Source organism: Lagopus muta, chromosome 1 (assembly GCF_023343835.1).
Source record: "Lagopus muta isolate bLagMut1 chromosome 1, bLagMut1 primary, whole genome shotgun sequence".
Classification (NCBI taxonomy): Eukaryota; Metazoa; Chordata; class Aves; order Galliformes; family Phasianidae; genus Lagopus; species Lagopus muta.
This window is the reverse complement of record NC_064433.1, coordinates 46,345,059-46,361,449: the sequence shown is the minus strand read 5'-3', so window position 1 is coordinate 46,361,449 and position 16,391 is coordinate 46,345,059. Positions and strand designations below refer to the sequence as shown.

The following is a 16,391-nucleotide window of genomic DNA, read 5'->3' as shown; positions in this document are numbered from 1 at the left end:
TATTAGTCTTTGAGAATTGCCCTATATAAAGTTCATGACTGATATAATGATGAATGTGTAAAATAACTTTTATAAATAAATTATATTGATATCAACATGACTTTTGCTATGCTAAGGTCTTTCAGAGATAGTTTGTCTGCTGTAAAGCTCAATCACACTTGTTGCATTGATCTTTTGGTGAATTATACATTGAATTTCTGACATTTCTTTACTTGCCAAACTGAAAAAAAAAAAACAAAACAAACCAAAACTTGAAATTGTGCTTTATTTGCAGCATCTGGCGTGGACCAAATATAAACTGCACAGACAGTTCAGGCTATACTGCTTTACATCACGCAGCTCTGAATGGACACAAGTAAGTACCTCATGTTTAGTTCTTATTTATGAGAATGATATTTAACTTTGTGCTTTACCATATGTAGCATAGCATTGAAGTACTCATTGAATGGTGACATAGACTTACTATGGCCCATGGAAGATTATTTTAGTGATAGAAGAACTTCTGACACTGTCATTTATATCATGTAGTATATTTATACCATTTATACCATGTAGTAATTGAAAATGAGAAATGCAGTTCAGAATTTACAGGTTCTATACTGATTCTTATTGTCTATTGTTATGGTTAGTGCTATTGATATCTCTAGTGCTTTTTAGCTGATAGGAAATTGCAACAGAAAAATTTGTAGTATATGTGTGTGCATGTATGTGCACATATATAGTGCAGTGGATGTCTAATGGATGTACAAAACAAGAGCAGTATAGGTTAATCATTATCAAAGTAAAAGTAGAATGATAAGAATGCTCAGTTGCACACTTAAAAACATAAAAAAAGATTTCCATCTCGTTTTATGTGACTATAATTTTTACTAAGTTAACACATGCATTCCTCCACAAGTATGGGGAAAACTTGCAAAATTCACTCTGAAGGCTACTGCACAGGCATACCAGTGCAGGTGAACAGGTGAACTCTTTGAGTAATTTAATCAACAAAAAGAAAGTGGAAACTTGCTACCTATTCTGGATTACACCTTGTAGTCTGTTCTGTGTTGCCTCTGTTTTTATATGTTGTCCCCTACTCCATGTTACCACTGTATCATGCTGCCAACTGCTTGCTGTTATTAAGACAGATCAAGAACAATTTTTGAGGTCTGTAACTTTATTGGATGGACCCCACTATCTCAAAGGTGAGAGCTGCCCCACTTAATGCAGTTCAGCCATTCTGTTTCTAAAATGGGGTTGAAGAGAATTCACTGAAGAAAATTTTGATGTAACGCTGTGGGAGATCAAAACTCAATAGAAATTGAGGATGATTTGCAGTAAGTTTACAGTGACTTTGGAGACACAGATCTTTAAGATAATACAAATCTGTAATAATTTTACATTTAATATATTTATTTCAAGATTTTTTCATTCTTGCTTGGAAAAAATTAAAACTTCAGAATGTGTATTTAATTGCGTTATGGAGACCTGCTTATTTTTTGAAGAGTTATCTTTTGGACAAAATATGATATTCTCTTTCTGAATAAATAAACAACACTAAAATACTGTTTAACTAGGTATTATACGTTTTCCAAAACTTAGTTCTGTAGCAAGATTTAGAATCACCCATAAGCATATTTTAACTCCTAAATCCTTACTATGAGCGATATGAGTCCTTACTATAGCCTATAAGTACTTACTATGAAATACTAAGCTTTATCCTTTTTCAACAAGGGAGAAGTCAATATCTTCTCTTTTATTAATTGTTTGCTGGCCTTTCCACTGTTTTGAATGTCAAAGTCCCACGTCCTAGCTCACAAAAATTACTCAGGTTTTAAATGGACTAAAACTACTTTTGGTACAAACTAATAATTATCCAGCAAAGTAAAAATATTGTTGTATAAAGCTGAATCCATTATGTATAGCAGCATGAAGAATTAAATTTCAGAACATTCAAATCTGAAATGGTATTTTCAGACACAATATTGACCTGCTGAAGTCAGAGAGAAGTTCGAGATGTGGACTTGTGGCCTCTGGCTGCTATAACCCTTTACACTCACAGCAGGGTAAGGAGCAGCTCCTGACACAATCTTTCAAGCTCAGCTTATTAAAGTAATCTGAAGTACATTATGACATGCTTAATGACAAATTACACTGACCTTGCTGTAATGGTAGCACCATCAGCAACAGAATTGGAAGGACACTTGATATTCATAATTTCACTAGACATTACAAATAACAAATAGCTCTACACTCTGTTTTGGTTTAGAAGCTTGATATTCAAATCCAATATTGAGTACAATCTTTTGGCAGGATCCTTCCTACAAAGGAGAGATTCTTGTGCTATGAAAACTTTTGAGGTTTTAGTTTTTCACAATTTACTCTAAGATGAACTCGAGAGATTTCAAAGTTTTTCATGAAGAGTGAGAGCATAAGACACCATGACCTAGCCAGTTACGTATGGCTGGGGCACTTGCTGGACACCAGCATTTAAGCTCCTACTCATTCATTGTATGTGATGAATTCCTTCCTCATTGCTTGCTCTAGGATAGTTCTCTTTCCTATTGGAGTTATGTAGGTAACTAAGTCAGATCTATGGCAGGAATTCAAATTTCAATCTCCCCTAAGTAATTTTAGTTAGCTCAGTAATTTTACTGGGCTAAGGACTCAATTTTTTGCCCTCTCAAACTTATTTCTACAGAATTGAGAAATTCCTGTGGAGCACTGAAAAAGACCTACGCTAGAAAAATTTGGAAGGTCAGGGCATTCATGAAGGTTGAAGGAGACCTATGAACTATTTTGTAAATTGACAGGGGACTAAAACCTAAGCTTTCCTCATTCCAAGTTGGTGTCCACTATTCAGTCAACTACAGTTCAGCACAGTTCATCATGTGTTTACTGTATTTACATTTATTTAAAACACTTCTACATTATATAATATTATCTATCTGAAGAAAATTTTGAACTGCTTTTCCCAATAGTTCCTGTATATTGTTATTATCTATGGATATCAGTTATGGAGTGTTGGGGTTTTTTTCTGTTTGGTCAGTTTTTTGGTTTTTGTTGGGTTTTTTTTCTTTTTTTTTTTTTTTTTTGCATATGTGTATCTGTTTTTCCCCCATTTATTTCAATTTTATTTTATTTTTTGTTAAGTGTGTGCCTTTCAAACCACTTTGTAGCTCTGGCCTTCATTAGACTTCCTATTGAAAGACCAACCAGTGTGACATGAAAAGTCTTTCAAACCTAATTTGCACTAAGAATCTCTCTGGGTAGTCCCTTCTGGAACTTTCCATGTAGTAAGTCTTTCAGCAGTGTATTTACTCTTTTGTGGTTGTTTCCATGCTTTTTGATTTTGCTAGGAGTACACAAAAGTCAGCTTAAAGTCTCCCTCACGACTTCGATGTGGTGACTTATTTCTGAAATGACTGTGAGTTTCTTTTGACCTGGATGTGTTCAATCCTCTTTGCTGTATTTTTTTTTCTCCATAGGCAATTAGATGAGATTCCATCAAGATTAGGAGACCAATTGCATTGAGACTTACCTTCTACCTTCTTTTGTAGTGAAGGACTTTATTTGTAGTCATAACATAGACCGTATATTTTGGCTGTGTTTTGCTACATATTTAAGGCTTAGAAATGATTGATCTATATTTTTATATTTGTTTCACTTGAATAACATTCTTTTTTTTTTTTTTCTTTTTGGTAATATGTGTGTTTATATAAAAATGTAGCAAAGTAAGCTTCCCATCAATTTTTAGATTTACCTCCTGTTTTCCAGGGATATAGTTCTCAAATTACTTCAGTATGAAGCATCGACTAATGTGGCAGACAATAAAGGTTATTTTCCTATTCACTTGGCTGCTTGGAGAGGAGATGTAGACATTGTGAAGATTCTCATCCATCACGGGCCATCTCACTCCAGAGTGAATGAACAGGTAAAGTGATTAATAACAGTTCTGTATAACATCAGGAAAGGACAGCACATACTCTTTACATCTTTCATATTTATAGTCAAATCAGAAAAAATAAAAGATCTGTTTTCCATTGTACCAGTATTTTCTTCTCCAGGACTAATAAGATCTTCTAATATAAGTATACCAGGTATCTTTCTTCTGATTGGACATGGACCAAACAAATACTAGACTTTAAAGAGTGTGAAAAATCCTTGTCATAGAATCATAGAATCACCAAGGTTGAAAAAGACCTCCTAGATCATCCAGTCCAACTGTCCACCTCCCACCAGTAGTTCCCCACTAAACCATGTCCTTTAGTGCAACATTTAAACATTTGTTGAACACCTCCAGGGACAGTGACTCTCCCACCTCCCTGAACAGCCCATTCCAGCACCTGACCACTCTTTCAGAGAAGAAAGTTTTTATAATATCCAATCTGAACCATCTACTTTTCTGAAAAATCATATGAAGACATACTCCAGCTATTGCATTGTAAATGTTAATGTTAACTTGCATAAACTTTGTATCTTTTTTTACTTTACTAGATATCATATTCCTGATAAAAACTGTATAAAATTAATAATGGTCGTGTGTTGAGTGTACTGTAAATGAACTGATATGCAGAGATAAGTGACAAACCACATGAACTGTATGTGTGCACGTGTATATGCACACACCCATCCAAAAGAAAACAGATTAGCTTGCCTGACAGATACAGTAGAAAAAACATAGTCCTTGCAAAAATAATGAGAGTATTAACATTGGTAAGGATAGGATAAATAAATACTTTTCTATTGTCAAACATATGGCATAACCTCTGTTTCAATCTATATATACCTATAAGTTTCATTTGTAGGATTAGTATTAAGAAATAGAAAATCTGATGTCCTGTATAATCAGCTGAACTGCCTGAAGACTGGAGGTAGACTATGAAATGTGAGTAGTAATCATAATCCATTGAATTTGCAAGGGTAATCAGAAGGTTATTGGAATGCAAAGGTAGGAGTCAGCTCTGATGTCATGGGCCAACATAATAAAACAGAGGGTATTACTTTCGGAGCAGGCCTTGTATGTAATGTATATCATCAACAAAACTTATTTTATAATTTTTTTAAATATTTGTAACTAAGACATAAAAAAGAGAGTATCAAATACATGAAAGTAATGACATATTTGACCTCGTTTTTGTGAAACTAATGCATATGTGTTTGGTTTGATGGCAGTGGTTCAAATTCCTGGTGAGTTCTCTATGTGCTCATCAAAGCTTTGTGATGAAATTCTATTTTTGCTGTGCTTCATCCTTGACAATAGACAAAAATGTATATGGCCACAAGGCAATAACATGAATAAGACATGACTGTGAAATGAGGGTTATTTCTCTCTGGTAAGAGAGATCTTATCAAAGTCTGGTAAAGAGATGTTATTTTTGAGTTCAATATCTGATTGCTATTTGATATATTCTATTTGAAAATTTGCAGATGATGTATTTATGTTGACTGAAAATGGAGTTGCAAATATACCAAAAAGTCGATTTTGGTTTTGGTTTTTTTTTTTTTTTTTGGTCAATTTTGAGTTCTCTTCTCTAAACAGAAAGCACAGCTTCATTTTTTTTGCTGTTGACAAGACTTTGTGTAGCCAATGGAGTAAAATACGTGCAATTACTTGCTGTAACTTTAGTTAGCACTGCACTATGCCCTCCCCTCGTCCTGGTCTCAGACCAGACAGTGCCAATTGCACACCAGTGTTTGGTTGTTGCTGAGAAATGCGTGCACCCCCAGGGCTGGGTCAGGCTGTTCGGTGGCACACAGCTGCCCGCTATGATGGCTAGAGGTCAGGCCATGCCAGGCCTTAACATCCCCTTATAGGCCATGGGTTAGACATTTCAAATGGCTGACAGATAATAGGCATCTGAGACAGGAAAGCAAACTGCAAAAAACAACAAGAAATACTGTAGACTGCAAACACTTCATCACTGTGAGATGCCATCTCTTGAATTATATGTTTGATATTTGAGGTTGAACACTTAGCAGTTGCAATCTACAGAACAGCTACGACTTGATTATCAAGTATTAGTGCAAGAGATAAAGGAAAATTAAATAATAAAATTCACTGATATCAAGAATTCTGGGAGATGCTGTGAAGTCTGGGCTCATCCAAGAAAAAATACAAGGAACAAAACTTGTCATTCAGTGCGTTGATTTGCAGTTCTGGAGTTTTTGTAACTCATTTTTATCAGGTGTTGCATAGAGGATGAATGCAGCTGAATTACAGGATTACTTTTTGTCAGTGATACAGTTTTCTTACGTTTTATTTCTGTGGTAAAATAAAGAAGAGCAACTTCTTGGCTGCATGCTGCTCCTTTACTTCAAGAAATTCCTTGCACTCTACTGGCAGAAACTGGGAAGCTAATCAGGAACTAGACAGAGAGATTGGAAAATACATTTAATTAAGATCTGAAAGGAAAATGTAAATTCAAACCTAATTCCACACACACAACCCAATCCCACACATGTCCAAATTTCTAGAATATTCTTGAGCTTGACTATGTGTGCTACCCTGTCTGTCTGATTTGATTGCTGGAGCAGGTAAGCAGAGATATAGAATCATAGAATGACGTCTGATTCTATAATCCACTGGGGAAAAGGTCCTCTGATGTTTATGCATTTTACCCAAAAATTTAATAAATAAAAATGTGTAAGCAATCCTCACATGAAATATTGGTTCCTAAGAGTCTTAAGAGAATCTCAATCATATTTAATCCTGAAGTTAAACTCACACATACACAGTTGTCCTTAGTGACTTAGTAAATCTCCTGTTGTTCTGTTCTAGACAGTGGCTAGCTTTAGTAGGGGACCACTTTTCTGGCACCTACTGTGCCAGAAAAGCACTCTTTGAAGGAGATATTATCCATGTCATAGAATGAAGGGAAACCAAGTCCACCCACATATCCTCAGGTAACACCACAGTGGCATCCTCATCTGAATAGCTGTATTTTGCATTCTTAATGAGCCTGTGGTTTCTATGACTTTTGCTCACTTGCTCATAGGGTCAATAAGACATGTGGCTTCTCACAGTAACCACAGCAGTTCTTAGATCTGTGAAACTGAAGCTACAATTTGTCAGAGATCCTGGGCTACTCTGTCTCTTTTTCTGCTTTTTCCTTTCTCTCCTGCTTTCGTTTTTCTCCTGAATACTGGAGACAAGAATAATCATGGTTTTGTTTCTTTGTTTGTTTCTGATACTTTTTCACCACAACAAATAATATATTCAAATCAGACTTTTTCTGGTTTTTGTTTTTCTAAAGATCCCATTAAGAATTCATATGCTTTCAGCGTAAGAAAATAAATTTGTTCATTTTGAAAAAAGCTGTTGCAACAAATTTGTAATACATCTTCATTCTTCATTTATTATTAAAATTCTATGTGAAATAAATGTTTCTAAACACTTAAGTGACAGTAAGTAAGATTGAATAAAACAGAGAAGTAAATTAGAAGCTTATGATACCTGAATGTATATTCCATGAACTAATTTATTAGTTTTTATTTATAATAATTTATAAGATTTAATGTGGTATACTGTAAATTAATGGAAATGCTTTCCACACATTTACAGTGCAGTTAACTAACATCATAAGAACATATCCAGCATCTAAAGCTCTGAATGCCCCCTACTGTTCTCATTACATAAAGTTAAAAAAAAAAAAGTAAAAATTAAAGGGTCCAACAAGCAACAGTTATTTCATGCATGTGGGAAACATACGTATACAGAAAATGGTTACAGCATGACAAATACAGAGGAATAATTTTATCCCTGTTTAGTACAGCAGTCTGAGTTGATGTATGTAAAACATACCTGACATAAGCTTTAAATTACAGAACATAGATAAATGAAAAGAAAAAGTTTAAACTCTATTGATGAAGACTTGAAAATATGTAAATTATGAAGTGAACAAAGACCAAGGAAGTAGTAAGAGATCAGAATTTGTTAGTAAATGAATACCAAATGTAATAAAAATGTGTGCTGTTAAGACTCAAATTACTTACATGTTTGTTTATAGAAAGTTGTGCGGGTAGCACACAGTCATCAATACAAAATCATATAACTGATAAGAAATCCTATTATACAGAGAAGTTATATAAATAACAGACACATACATCTCAATATGCAGGAGAAAATGAGCACACAGTCTCATGCAGAAAGATGAATCATTTTAAGAAGAAATATAGCATTCAATATATATATTTTAAAATATATTCAGATAATATGAATAGCAAAAAAAAAAATACAAGAAAAAATATGAACATTTCTGAAACTTTTGATGTTCTTCTGTTTTGTGAATTTGACTCTTTCTTTCTACACATTAGACATTTCACTTACATTTATACATTTAATGTGCCATGAAATTTTTCAGTGCATCAAATCACGATTGTAAAGAACACATATTTCCATAATGCTGTTTGATGTGTCTTCTGAGATGTGAAGGAAAAGAGAGGATGTATTAATAATATTTAGATATTTAACATATTTACTGAGCCAAACTGTCAAAATGAAGCATAGGCATTATATTCTTATCTTAATAGTAGCAACTTCTAGAAATACAAAATCTGTTCCAAAATAGCCTGAAAAATATTGTTCCATGTCTGCCTTTGATTTTTCTCCTTGCTTTGTTTACAGAATATGCAGATGAATTATTACGGAATTTCTTTCACAACTATTATACTCACTTCTGAATTTTGAAATAATAGTGCAGAGGAAATTTGATTTGATTGCAGCAACAAATTTGAAGAAACTTTTATTCAAAGGAATCAACTATTAGCTATTAAAAATTTAAGATTTTCTAAATTTTATTTACATGTCAGCAAGGGCAAACTTTAATGGAAGTTCATTTCGCTTGGTTTGACTCACACTGAATAACTTGCAACAGAACTTTTGCCAATAACTTCTAAGAATTATACTTTCATGTTTTTGAATAAAAAAATCTTACTATCCAAATGCAAGTGTTCTCTAAACAATTCTTATCCACATGAGAACAATATAGATGCCATTTTTTCACAGTTCATATTTTCATAAAGCTATTTGTTAGAACATAAGTTCATTAAGGATTGCAATGCAGAGGTTTAAACAGCGCTGAGAAGGGAAAAGTAGAAATGGATGTGGGCAGCATGCAGTAAAGTATTTCAGGATCTCTGTATCAATTTGTAGATTAAAAGAGAGATATAAAGAAACATGGTAGTTCTACAGGGAGAAGGAAATGTCCAAGTCCAACTATTTTATTTATTTCTCCTCTTAAAGCTGATACCTAGTTTAAGCACTTGTAGATTTACTCCATTTATTCTGCAAATTACTGTAAAAACTCGGAGTGTGAATTAAGCTATACATCTAATTTCTCTGTGAAACCATTTCCATTGAATATGTAAATGCAGTAACTGCTGGCAGAAATTACAATAATTGGCCATTTTGTGTGCGATTATCTGATTTTCTTATTTAATTGTGATAATTGTACACAAAATTATCTTGCAGTTGTCTGTTGATCTATACATTTCTGTCTATGAAATATTGAAAATCTATGCTTTTATAAATAGTTTGTAATGAATTCCACAAAGAAATAAATAACTACAAATGTAATAGAAATAACAAAATTCTACAAATAAATAATAAACTATGCCTATGATTTGTGGGTATGCCACTGTACTAAAAAATTCTTCCCCAGTCTTAGGCAAAACATATCCTATGTTTCCTCCAAAGTCACTGGAACTCAGAAAACATCTCACAGGTAGTTGATAGATCATTGCAGCCACGTGGTGTTGCAATTGTAGGTATTTTTACCAAAATTTACAGTTGGTGTAATAGAGGAAAGACAGTGTGGAGGTCTGAATAAAGCACACATTCAAATACTTGTTAGCCATCGAGTGTTGTCTGCCTCTCACTTTCTGCCTTGCTCTTCTTACTTTCCAGCTTCTGTCTTGCAACACAGCAGGAAATGCATTCCAGTCATAGGGATCATCAACTTGTGTGGTGGTGCATTTACTTGAAGAGCTTATCTGCAGCATTAATTTATCAGAATGTATTGATCTATATTTTCTCTCTCTCAGGTTCATCTAAGTCATTTAAAATCAAGATGAGATGAAAACAACAGTAATGTTAAAATGATAAAACAGGGTTTTTGGTTCTTGATTATAAAATTAAGAACACTGTTACCAGAAACAATATTTTCTAGGCAGTACTATACAAAGATTTTATCATCCTAGCTAGCATCTATGTAAAAGGCCAAACCCTCATTTTTCTGATGCTCTCATATTTTTTGTCTTTCAAAAGACAAATCTTTTTTTTTTTCCTACTTTCTCCTGTCTGTCTCCAGAACTTTTATCAGTTGTTTCCTTTAAATATACGGTCTGTAGGTTCGGACCTAACTTTTCTGCTTTCTTCAGAACAACTTTTTATATTTCCTTACTGTCTTTCTTTGACTTTGCATTAAACATGTAGTTCTTCATATGGTGTAATGGCTTTTACAACATTTTCAACTGTCACAAAATTTTATAAATCATCTATCAGGAGAAGCAGTCAATGTGCACAGTTTATAGCGTCTAGACTATTTTAAGTCCTCACAGAGACAACATAAGATATATTAATAATATAGATGGCATACAGAATTCAGAGAGCTCTATAAATCATTTCCTTCCTGTCTGCCTAAAGTTATTTGTCTGTTTTGTATTGTAAGCATACAGACAGAAGTGGAAGAAAGCAATTAAAGAATATACTGCTTATTCTCAATATTTAATAAAGATTATTAGTTTGGTTATTTATAAAGCAAAAAAATATACAGTACACAGCATACAAATACACATATACCTCATAATGTGATAGAAAAAGTCTTCCTAATATCTATACTAGCTATTTTACTCTCTTTGGAGTTTTGATTGTTGACTTGATGCTAACTTCTTTAGTGCAATGTGAAAATAGTTTGTACCTGATACACTTTCACTGTGCAGTTTTACTGTGTATTTTCGGAAGTCTAATAGAAAACTTCAATGGCTTAAAAACAACTGTACTGAGAGGAGAGACTTAAGTGTCAGAGTATTTCTAAATGAAGGACTCAGCTGTGATTTCAGGAACAGTTGAATTAAGAAGCGTTACAGATTTTGGCATATCCTCATGAGCAACATGTGTTTCGGGATGTGTTAAAAATGCATTGGTAACAGTGCAGACACAGGGATCAAATCTGCTTGAGAGCCACAATTGACGTATTTATGTATTATTAGTAAAATTTTATTGGAGTAATTCTGAAGCATTTAGCATGTATTATCATACATTATATTGCAAACCCTGCCCAGGTAGTTATCTCATGGAAGCAATTCATACAAGCAGAGCAGTTCCGTTGTGTGACTAAACACAAACTTCTTTTTTAACAGAACAATGAAAATGAAACAGCATTGCATTGTGCAGCTCAGTACGGTCATTCAGAAGTAGTTGCTGTTCTGTTGGAAGAGCTAACAGACCCTACAATAAGGAACAACAAATTAGAAACACCTCTGGATCTGGCAGCACTTTATGGACGTCTGCGTGTTGTCAAAATGATCATCAAAGCATATCCAAACCTGATGAACTGCAACACAAGAAAACACACACCTTTGCATCTTGCTGCACGAAATGGCCACAAAGCTGTTGTACAGGTGCTTCTGGAGGCTGGAATGGATGTCAGCTGCCAAGTTAGTGCACAAATTCTTTCTTCCTTTCCTCCTTTCTTCCTATCTTTATTTACTTTCTTGTTATCTTTACTAATCTTTATCTTTAGAATATAATTCTTTTTTAAATGTATATACACTTGCATTTTCTGTTATAAATGCTACAGGGTAATATATAATATTGATTTAGTTTTTACAAACCAAAATGTATGTTCTCAACAAAAATCCGTATTTTCAAAGCTGAGTGTGTATTCTAATGTTGCCTTGAGGCATACAGATTTAGATACTGAAACTATATAATTTAATCTAATCTATTCTAATCTAATCTAATCTAATATAAACAAATATATGTATTATACCGATTATACCGATACTCCTGAACTTTATATCAAGACAATTTTTCAGCTTTTAAGAAAAAGAAAGTGATAATTAAAAGATAAATAAATGCTTTTTTGTCTCAGCTGCCCTTTACTATCACTACTTCTTAAGTAGTTTAGAAGAGTTTAATGCAAAAACTACACATAATTGAACCCTTGAATATAGCTTTGTAGATGTATAAATTATTCTCTATGGGAGGCAAAATGAATGGGGAGGAAGGCAAAAGGAAATTGAAGTGATGCCTGAATTGATGCTTAATAAATAAAATAATTGAAGAAGAATAGTCTCTGTCATGGCAGCTTACAAAGCAATGGTTACATGAGGGTTGAATATTATACAGTGCTTTTATGAGATGTGTCTTCCTCTTACATAATGTAGATAATTTTAGCACTACTGTGAATTCTGTGAAGCCATTTCTATCTACAGTTATGCCAGCATTTTTTAACTGATATTTTAAAAAATATATTGGCAGCCAATTTTGTACAGTGATATCTCTTTCTTAGGTAGAAATGAGAGGGTTTTTTTGGTAATGTTGATCTACTTACCATGCATACTGGAAACCTGGGATATTTGTTTATTTGTTTATTTATTTATTTATGGTGACATTCCAATTTGTTTAAGTTATATTCTAACTTTTCTCTGTTATTTTTAGTCAGGGGTATTTTTATTTTAATTTTTGCACTGGAGAATCTTGTTTCTTTTGTGTTTGACCTACTTGCCATAAGGGAATATAATTTATTTATTTCTTTAGAAAATGTACCCATTTTCTCCATCAATGTTTCTTTCATTCTGCATCATAGTGTAAGTGCAAGTAGGTTCTGCGCATCTCGTTGACTTCTGTAACCTCTGAAAACTTCTTTGTTGATGATTTCTGGCAGCTCATTAAAATGAGCAGAGCAAACGGTATCAGCACGTTACTTAAAACTGAACTCAGCTGTTTTAATATTCATTAAATTGCTCTGCATCACTGATTGAGAAAGAACAATATACAAAGTATAATCTCGTGTGGTAAATAAAATTGTACACATTGAATACATTCGGCTTATCAGCAGTAAGGAGTTATCAGAATGTAGAGAGACGATTATAGAAATAGCCTATCTGCTATCACTCTCTGTAAATGTAAATATTTATTTGTTTAAACGGGAAGCTTATTTTAGCCATCTTATCTTTCTCTCCCTGAGCACTTTCAGTCATGGCAAATATTTGGACTAATAATAGACAGCATTTAATTTTTGATTGAATTAATCACACGTTTTATTCATTTCCCAGGTCTACCCAATATCCTTCTATCTGAAATTATTTAGAAGTGGGCAATACAAATCTGCTTCATTGCTTTATGCTATGAAGTTTTCATTTTAATTGAAACATGAAAAATACACAGGTTTTGGTGAGTGATGGATTTTGGGCCCTCAATGTAAAATAAGATATTGCATAGTTCAGTATGTTTCATGTAAATAGTAATTTTATAACTGTAAATACTTTCATACCTTGACCCTCTCTGCTTATCCCACTTTTATTTACCCATGTTTGCCATCCTTGTCTCCCAGAAATGATGGCAATTTCCATTGCTTATCACTGAAGTTCTTCTGCAAAGAGCTGTGCCCTTTTTTGCTGTTACTGTGTGTGGAGGGTATTCCATGAAACAATTTGCACAGCCACCACTCTGTGATTCAGAGTGTCTCTGAGGCTCATATCAAGCCTATAGTAAACTACTGATGAATAAGCACCAAACAAGTGACCTAATTACATGCTAGTGCATATTTACATAATTAAAAAAAAATTTAATAAAACCCTTGATGCTTTTACATGAGTTTGCAAATTGTATAGTTGATTTGTATGTCCTGTTGTTCCTACTCAAAATGTCCTTCTATCCTTTCTTGTTTGGTATGCCCAGCTGTGACACTGTGCCTGTATTTAACTGTAAACTACTTGGGGCAGAGACTGTTTTGTCACAGAAAACTTAAGACAGGAAATCAATATGTAATACATTGGTGTAAACTCATGCTGACTTCAGTTCACTGTAATCATGAAAATGTATTTCATGCATCAAGGATCAGTGTGGAAGAATTTCCAGATAGTTAGATTTCAAGCTATATGATCCAAGGCAATCAAAACTTCATGAAGTGAAACAGAGAATACTGTTTACAAATTTTAAGTTTACTTGCTGTTATATAGACAAGAGTGTATTAGCACAGATGTACACCATTATAAGTGAAAAAGATCTGTACTTAAAATCCCTAGTGCATCTCATGTAACAGTAGATAAATTATTTGCCTACATTTTAATACTTTCAATTTGTGTAATGTGCTCTATTGCTACTGGAAAAAAAACTAATTTCTACCCTCAAGTTGTATTCCACATGGACATTTACAAAGGGATATGTAACTATTCTGCCAGTCGTCTTGGCCTTGTCCATCCTGAGGATCAGCCTTTTCTTTGTGTTAAAATGGACTTTGGTAACTGAATGCTCTGGTAATAAGAACATTTCTGCCTTCTGGACAGTTTTATTTTTTTGGGTCAAGAAGGATCTGATTCACTCATTAGGTATTCTCTATTACCATGAAATCCTGCCTAGAGCTTTTAGGATTTGCGTCAGCATTCATTTTTGTAACATCTCATGCAGGATTACACATCTTACAAGTACACTTCATGTATATCTTTGTGTTCCAGGATGATTTTTATTTGAGATCACAGAATGGCTGAGATTTGAAGGGAGTTCATCTGGTGCAGTACTCAAGCAAGAACCCAGAGCAGGTTGCCCATGACCAAGATCAGCCAGCTTTAGAATAGCTTAAAGGAGAAAGTTTCCACAACCTTTCAGGGAAACCCGTGACAGAGCTAAGTCAACCTCATAATAAAGAGTTCCTTATGTTCAAACAGAATCTCCTACATTTCAGTTAATGCTTGTTGCCTTTTGTCCTTGCACTGGGCATCAATGGAGAGACCCTGACACTGTCTTCTTTGCACTCTTCCCTCAGGTATCTCCTAACATTTTGTTTCAGAGTTAAAATACTTTTAGTCAGGTATATGTAGACATTGATAAGAATCCCCCTGAGTCTTCTCTTCTCTAGGCTGAACAGTTCCATCTCTCCTAGCTTTTCATCACAGGAGAGATGCTCCAGTCTCTTATCATCTTAGTGACCCCTAACAGTACTCTATCTGGTGGCTCCAGGAGAGCTTGTTCACTGACCGTGAACTCTGTGTTAACAGTACTAGGTCCAATCAATAGTCTTGAGGTTTATTAATGTCAGCAAGTGGGCAATCCAAAGGAAATGCCATATCAACATAAACACTGAAGAGGACAATAGGCTGTGTCAAAGCGTTTTGTGAGATTGTTCATGTGTTTTTCAGTAATCAGGCCTTTAGATTTCAATGCCTTTTATGAGAACTGTTTCCATGTCCGGTTATTTCTGAGCTGCAACTTGCACTCTGCATGTACCTTTGTGGTTGCGCTATGTCATTGTAGGGTCATCTGGTGTTAAGGTTTGTCAGTTCAGAAGAAGACTTCTCTAAATATCTTTGAGTAAAGGATTTTGAAACTGTCTCTAAATAAAAATGAACACTTAATTTTCTTGTTCAGAATAAGTCTGCGAATGTCCATTTGGATTTTTTGAAAATGGAAAGATCAGAAATTGTTTTGAGGATGAATTTCATATGTATATTCTCTTATTTACTTCATTTTCTTCTCCATCTTACTGTTATACCTGACGTACTGTATAATGTTTTTCATGCTCTGCTTTTTACATCAGTGCACCAAGTATAAAGAAAGATAAAAAGTTGAGTGTTCTTCCTATCAAGGGCATAGAAAGAATTTTCAGGTACAATTGTTCAAACATGCTTATTCTGCAGTCACATGAAACTTCAAGATTACTGATTATTTCTAAATATCCTGTCTTTGCATCTCTGTAGTACTGCATTCTGATACAGCTAATAAATAATGAACTATTATTTTGTTTCAGAGTTAAAATACCTTTAGTCTTGGAAGTCTTTCCATCACAGCAAAAATGTCATGGATGCGTTTAGATAGAAATGTAACAAAACCAAATAATACAACCAGCCAAACCTTAAACAGTTGACCACAACTCAAAAACGCTCAAAATCTACTTCATTCTCTGAAAAAAATAGATGAGCTGGAGATTCAGTGAGTTCTAATAGTATGTTAGCTATTGTTAATGCTATTTTCAATCTATAGCTAATGCTACAGATTCTTGAGTAACAGCGAGGAATACTAAATAGTAGGAGAGATAATTTTTTTAGAGTTAGTTTCTTTTCAGAAATGTGAATTTTATTTGAACAAAATTTCCATTCACAAATAATTTCATGTAGAGAATTCCGCAAAATGAGGTTCACAGTTACTTAAGGCAGGATTCAAATGATCTAAACATAGACATCTATTA

General features: G+C 33.9%; 1 protein-coding gene across 10 annotated transcripts in view; it reads left to right on the top strand.

Annotated features, from left to right (window-relative positions):
• The window catches only part of ANKS1B (ankyrin repeat and sterile alpha motif domain containing 1B), a 402,720-nt gene that overhangs the window by 40,407 nt on the left and 345,922 nt on the right, over window positions 1-16,391 (top strand). For all 10 annotated transcript variants that reach the window (XM_048933569.1, XM_048933568.1, XM_048933550.1 and 7 more), the window contains exons 2-4: window positions 275-355; window positions 3,760-3,916; window positions 11,344-11,640. In XM_048933569.1, coding sequence (XP_048789526.1) covers window positions 275-355; window positions 3,760-3,916; window positions 11,344-11,640 — 535 coding nt within the window. The remainder of the gene's footprint in view (window positions 1-274; window positions 356-3,759; window positions 3,917-11,343; window positions 11,641-16,391) is intronic.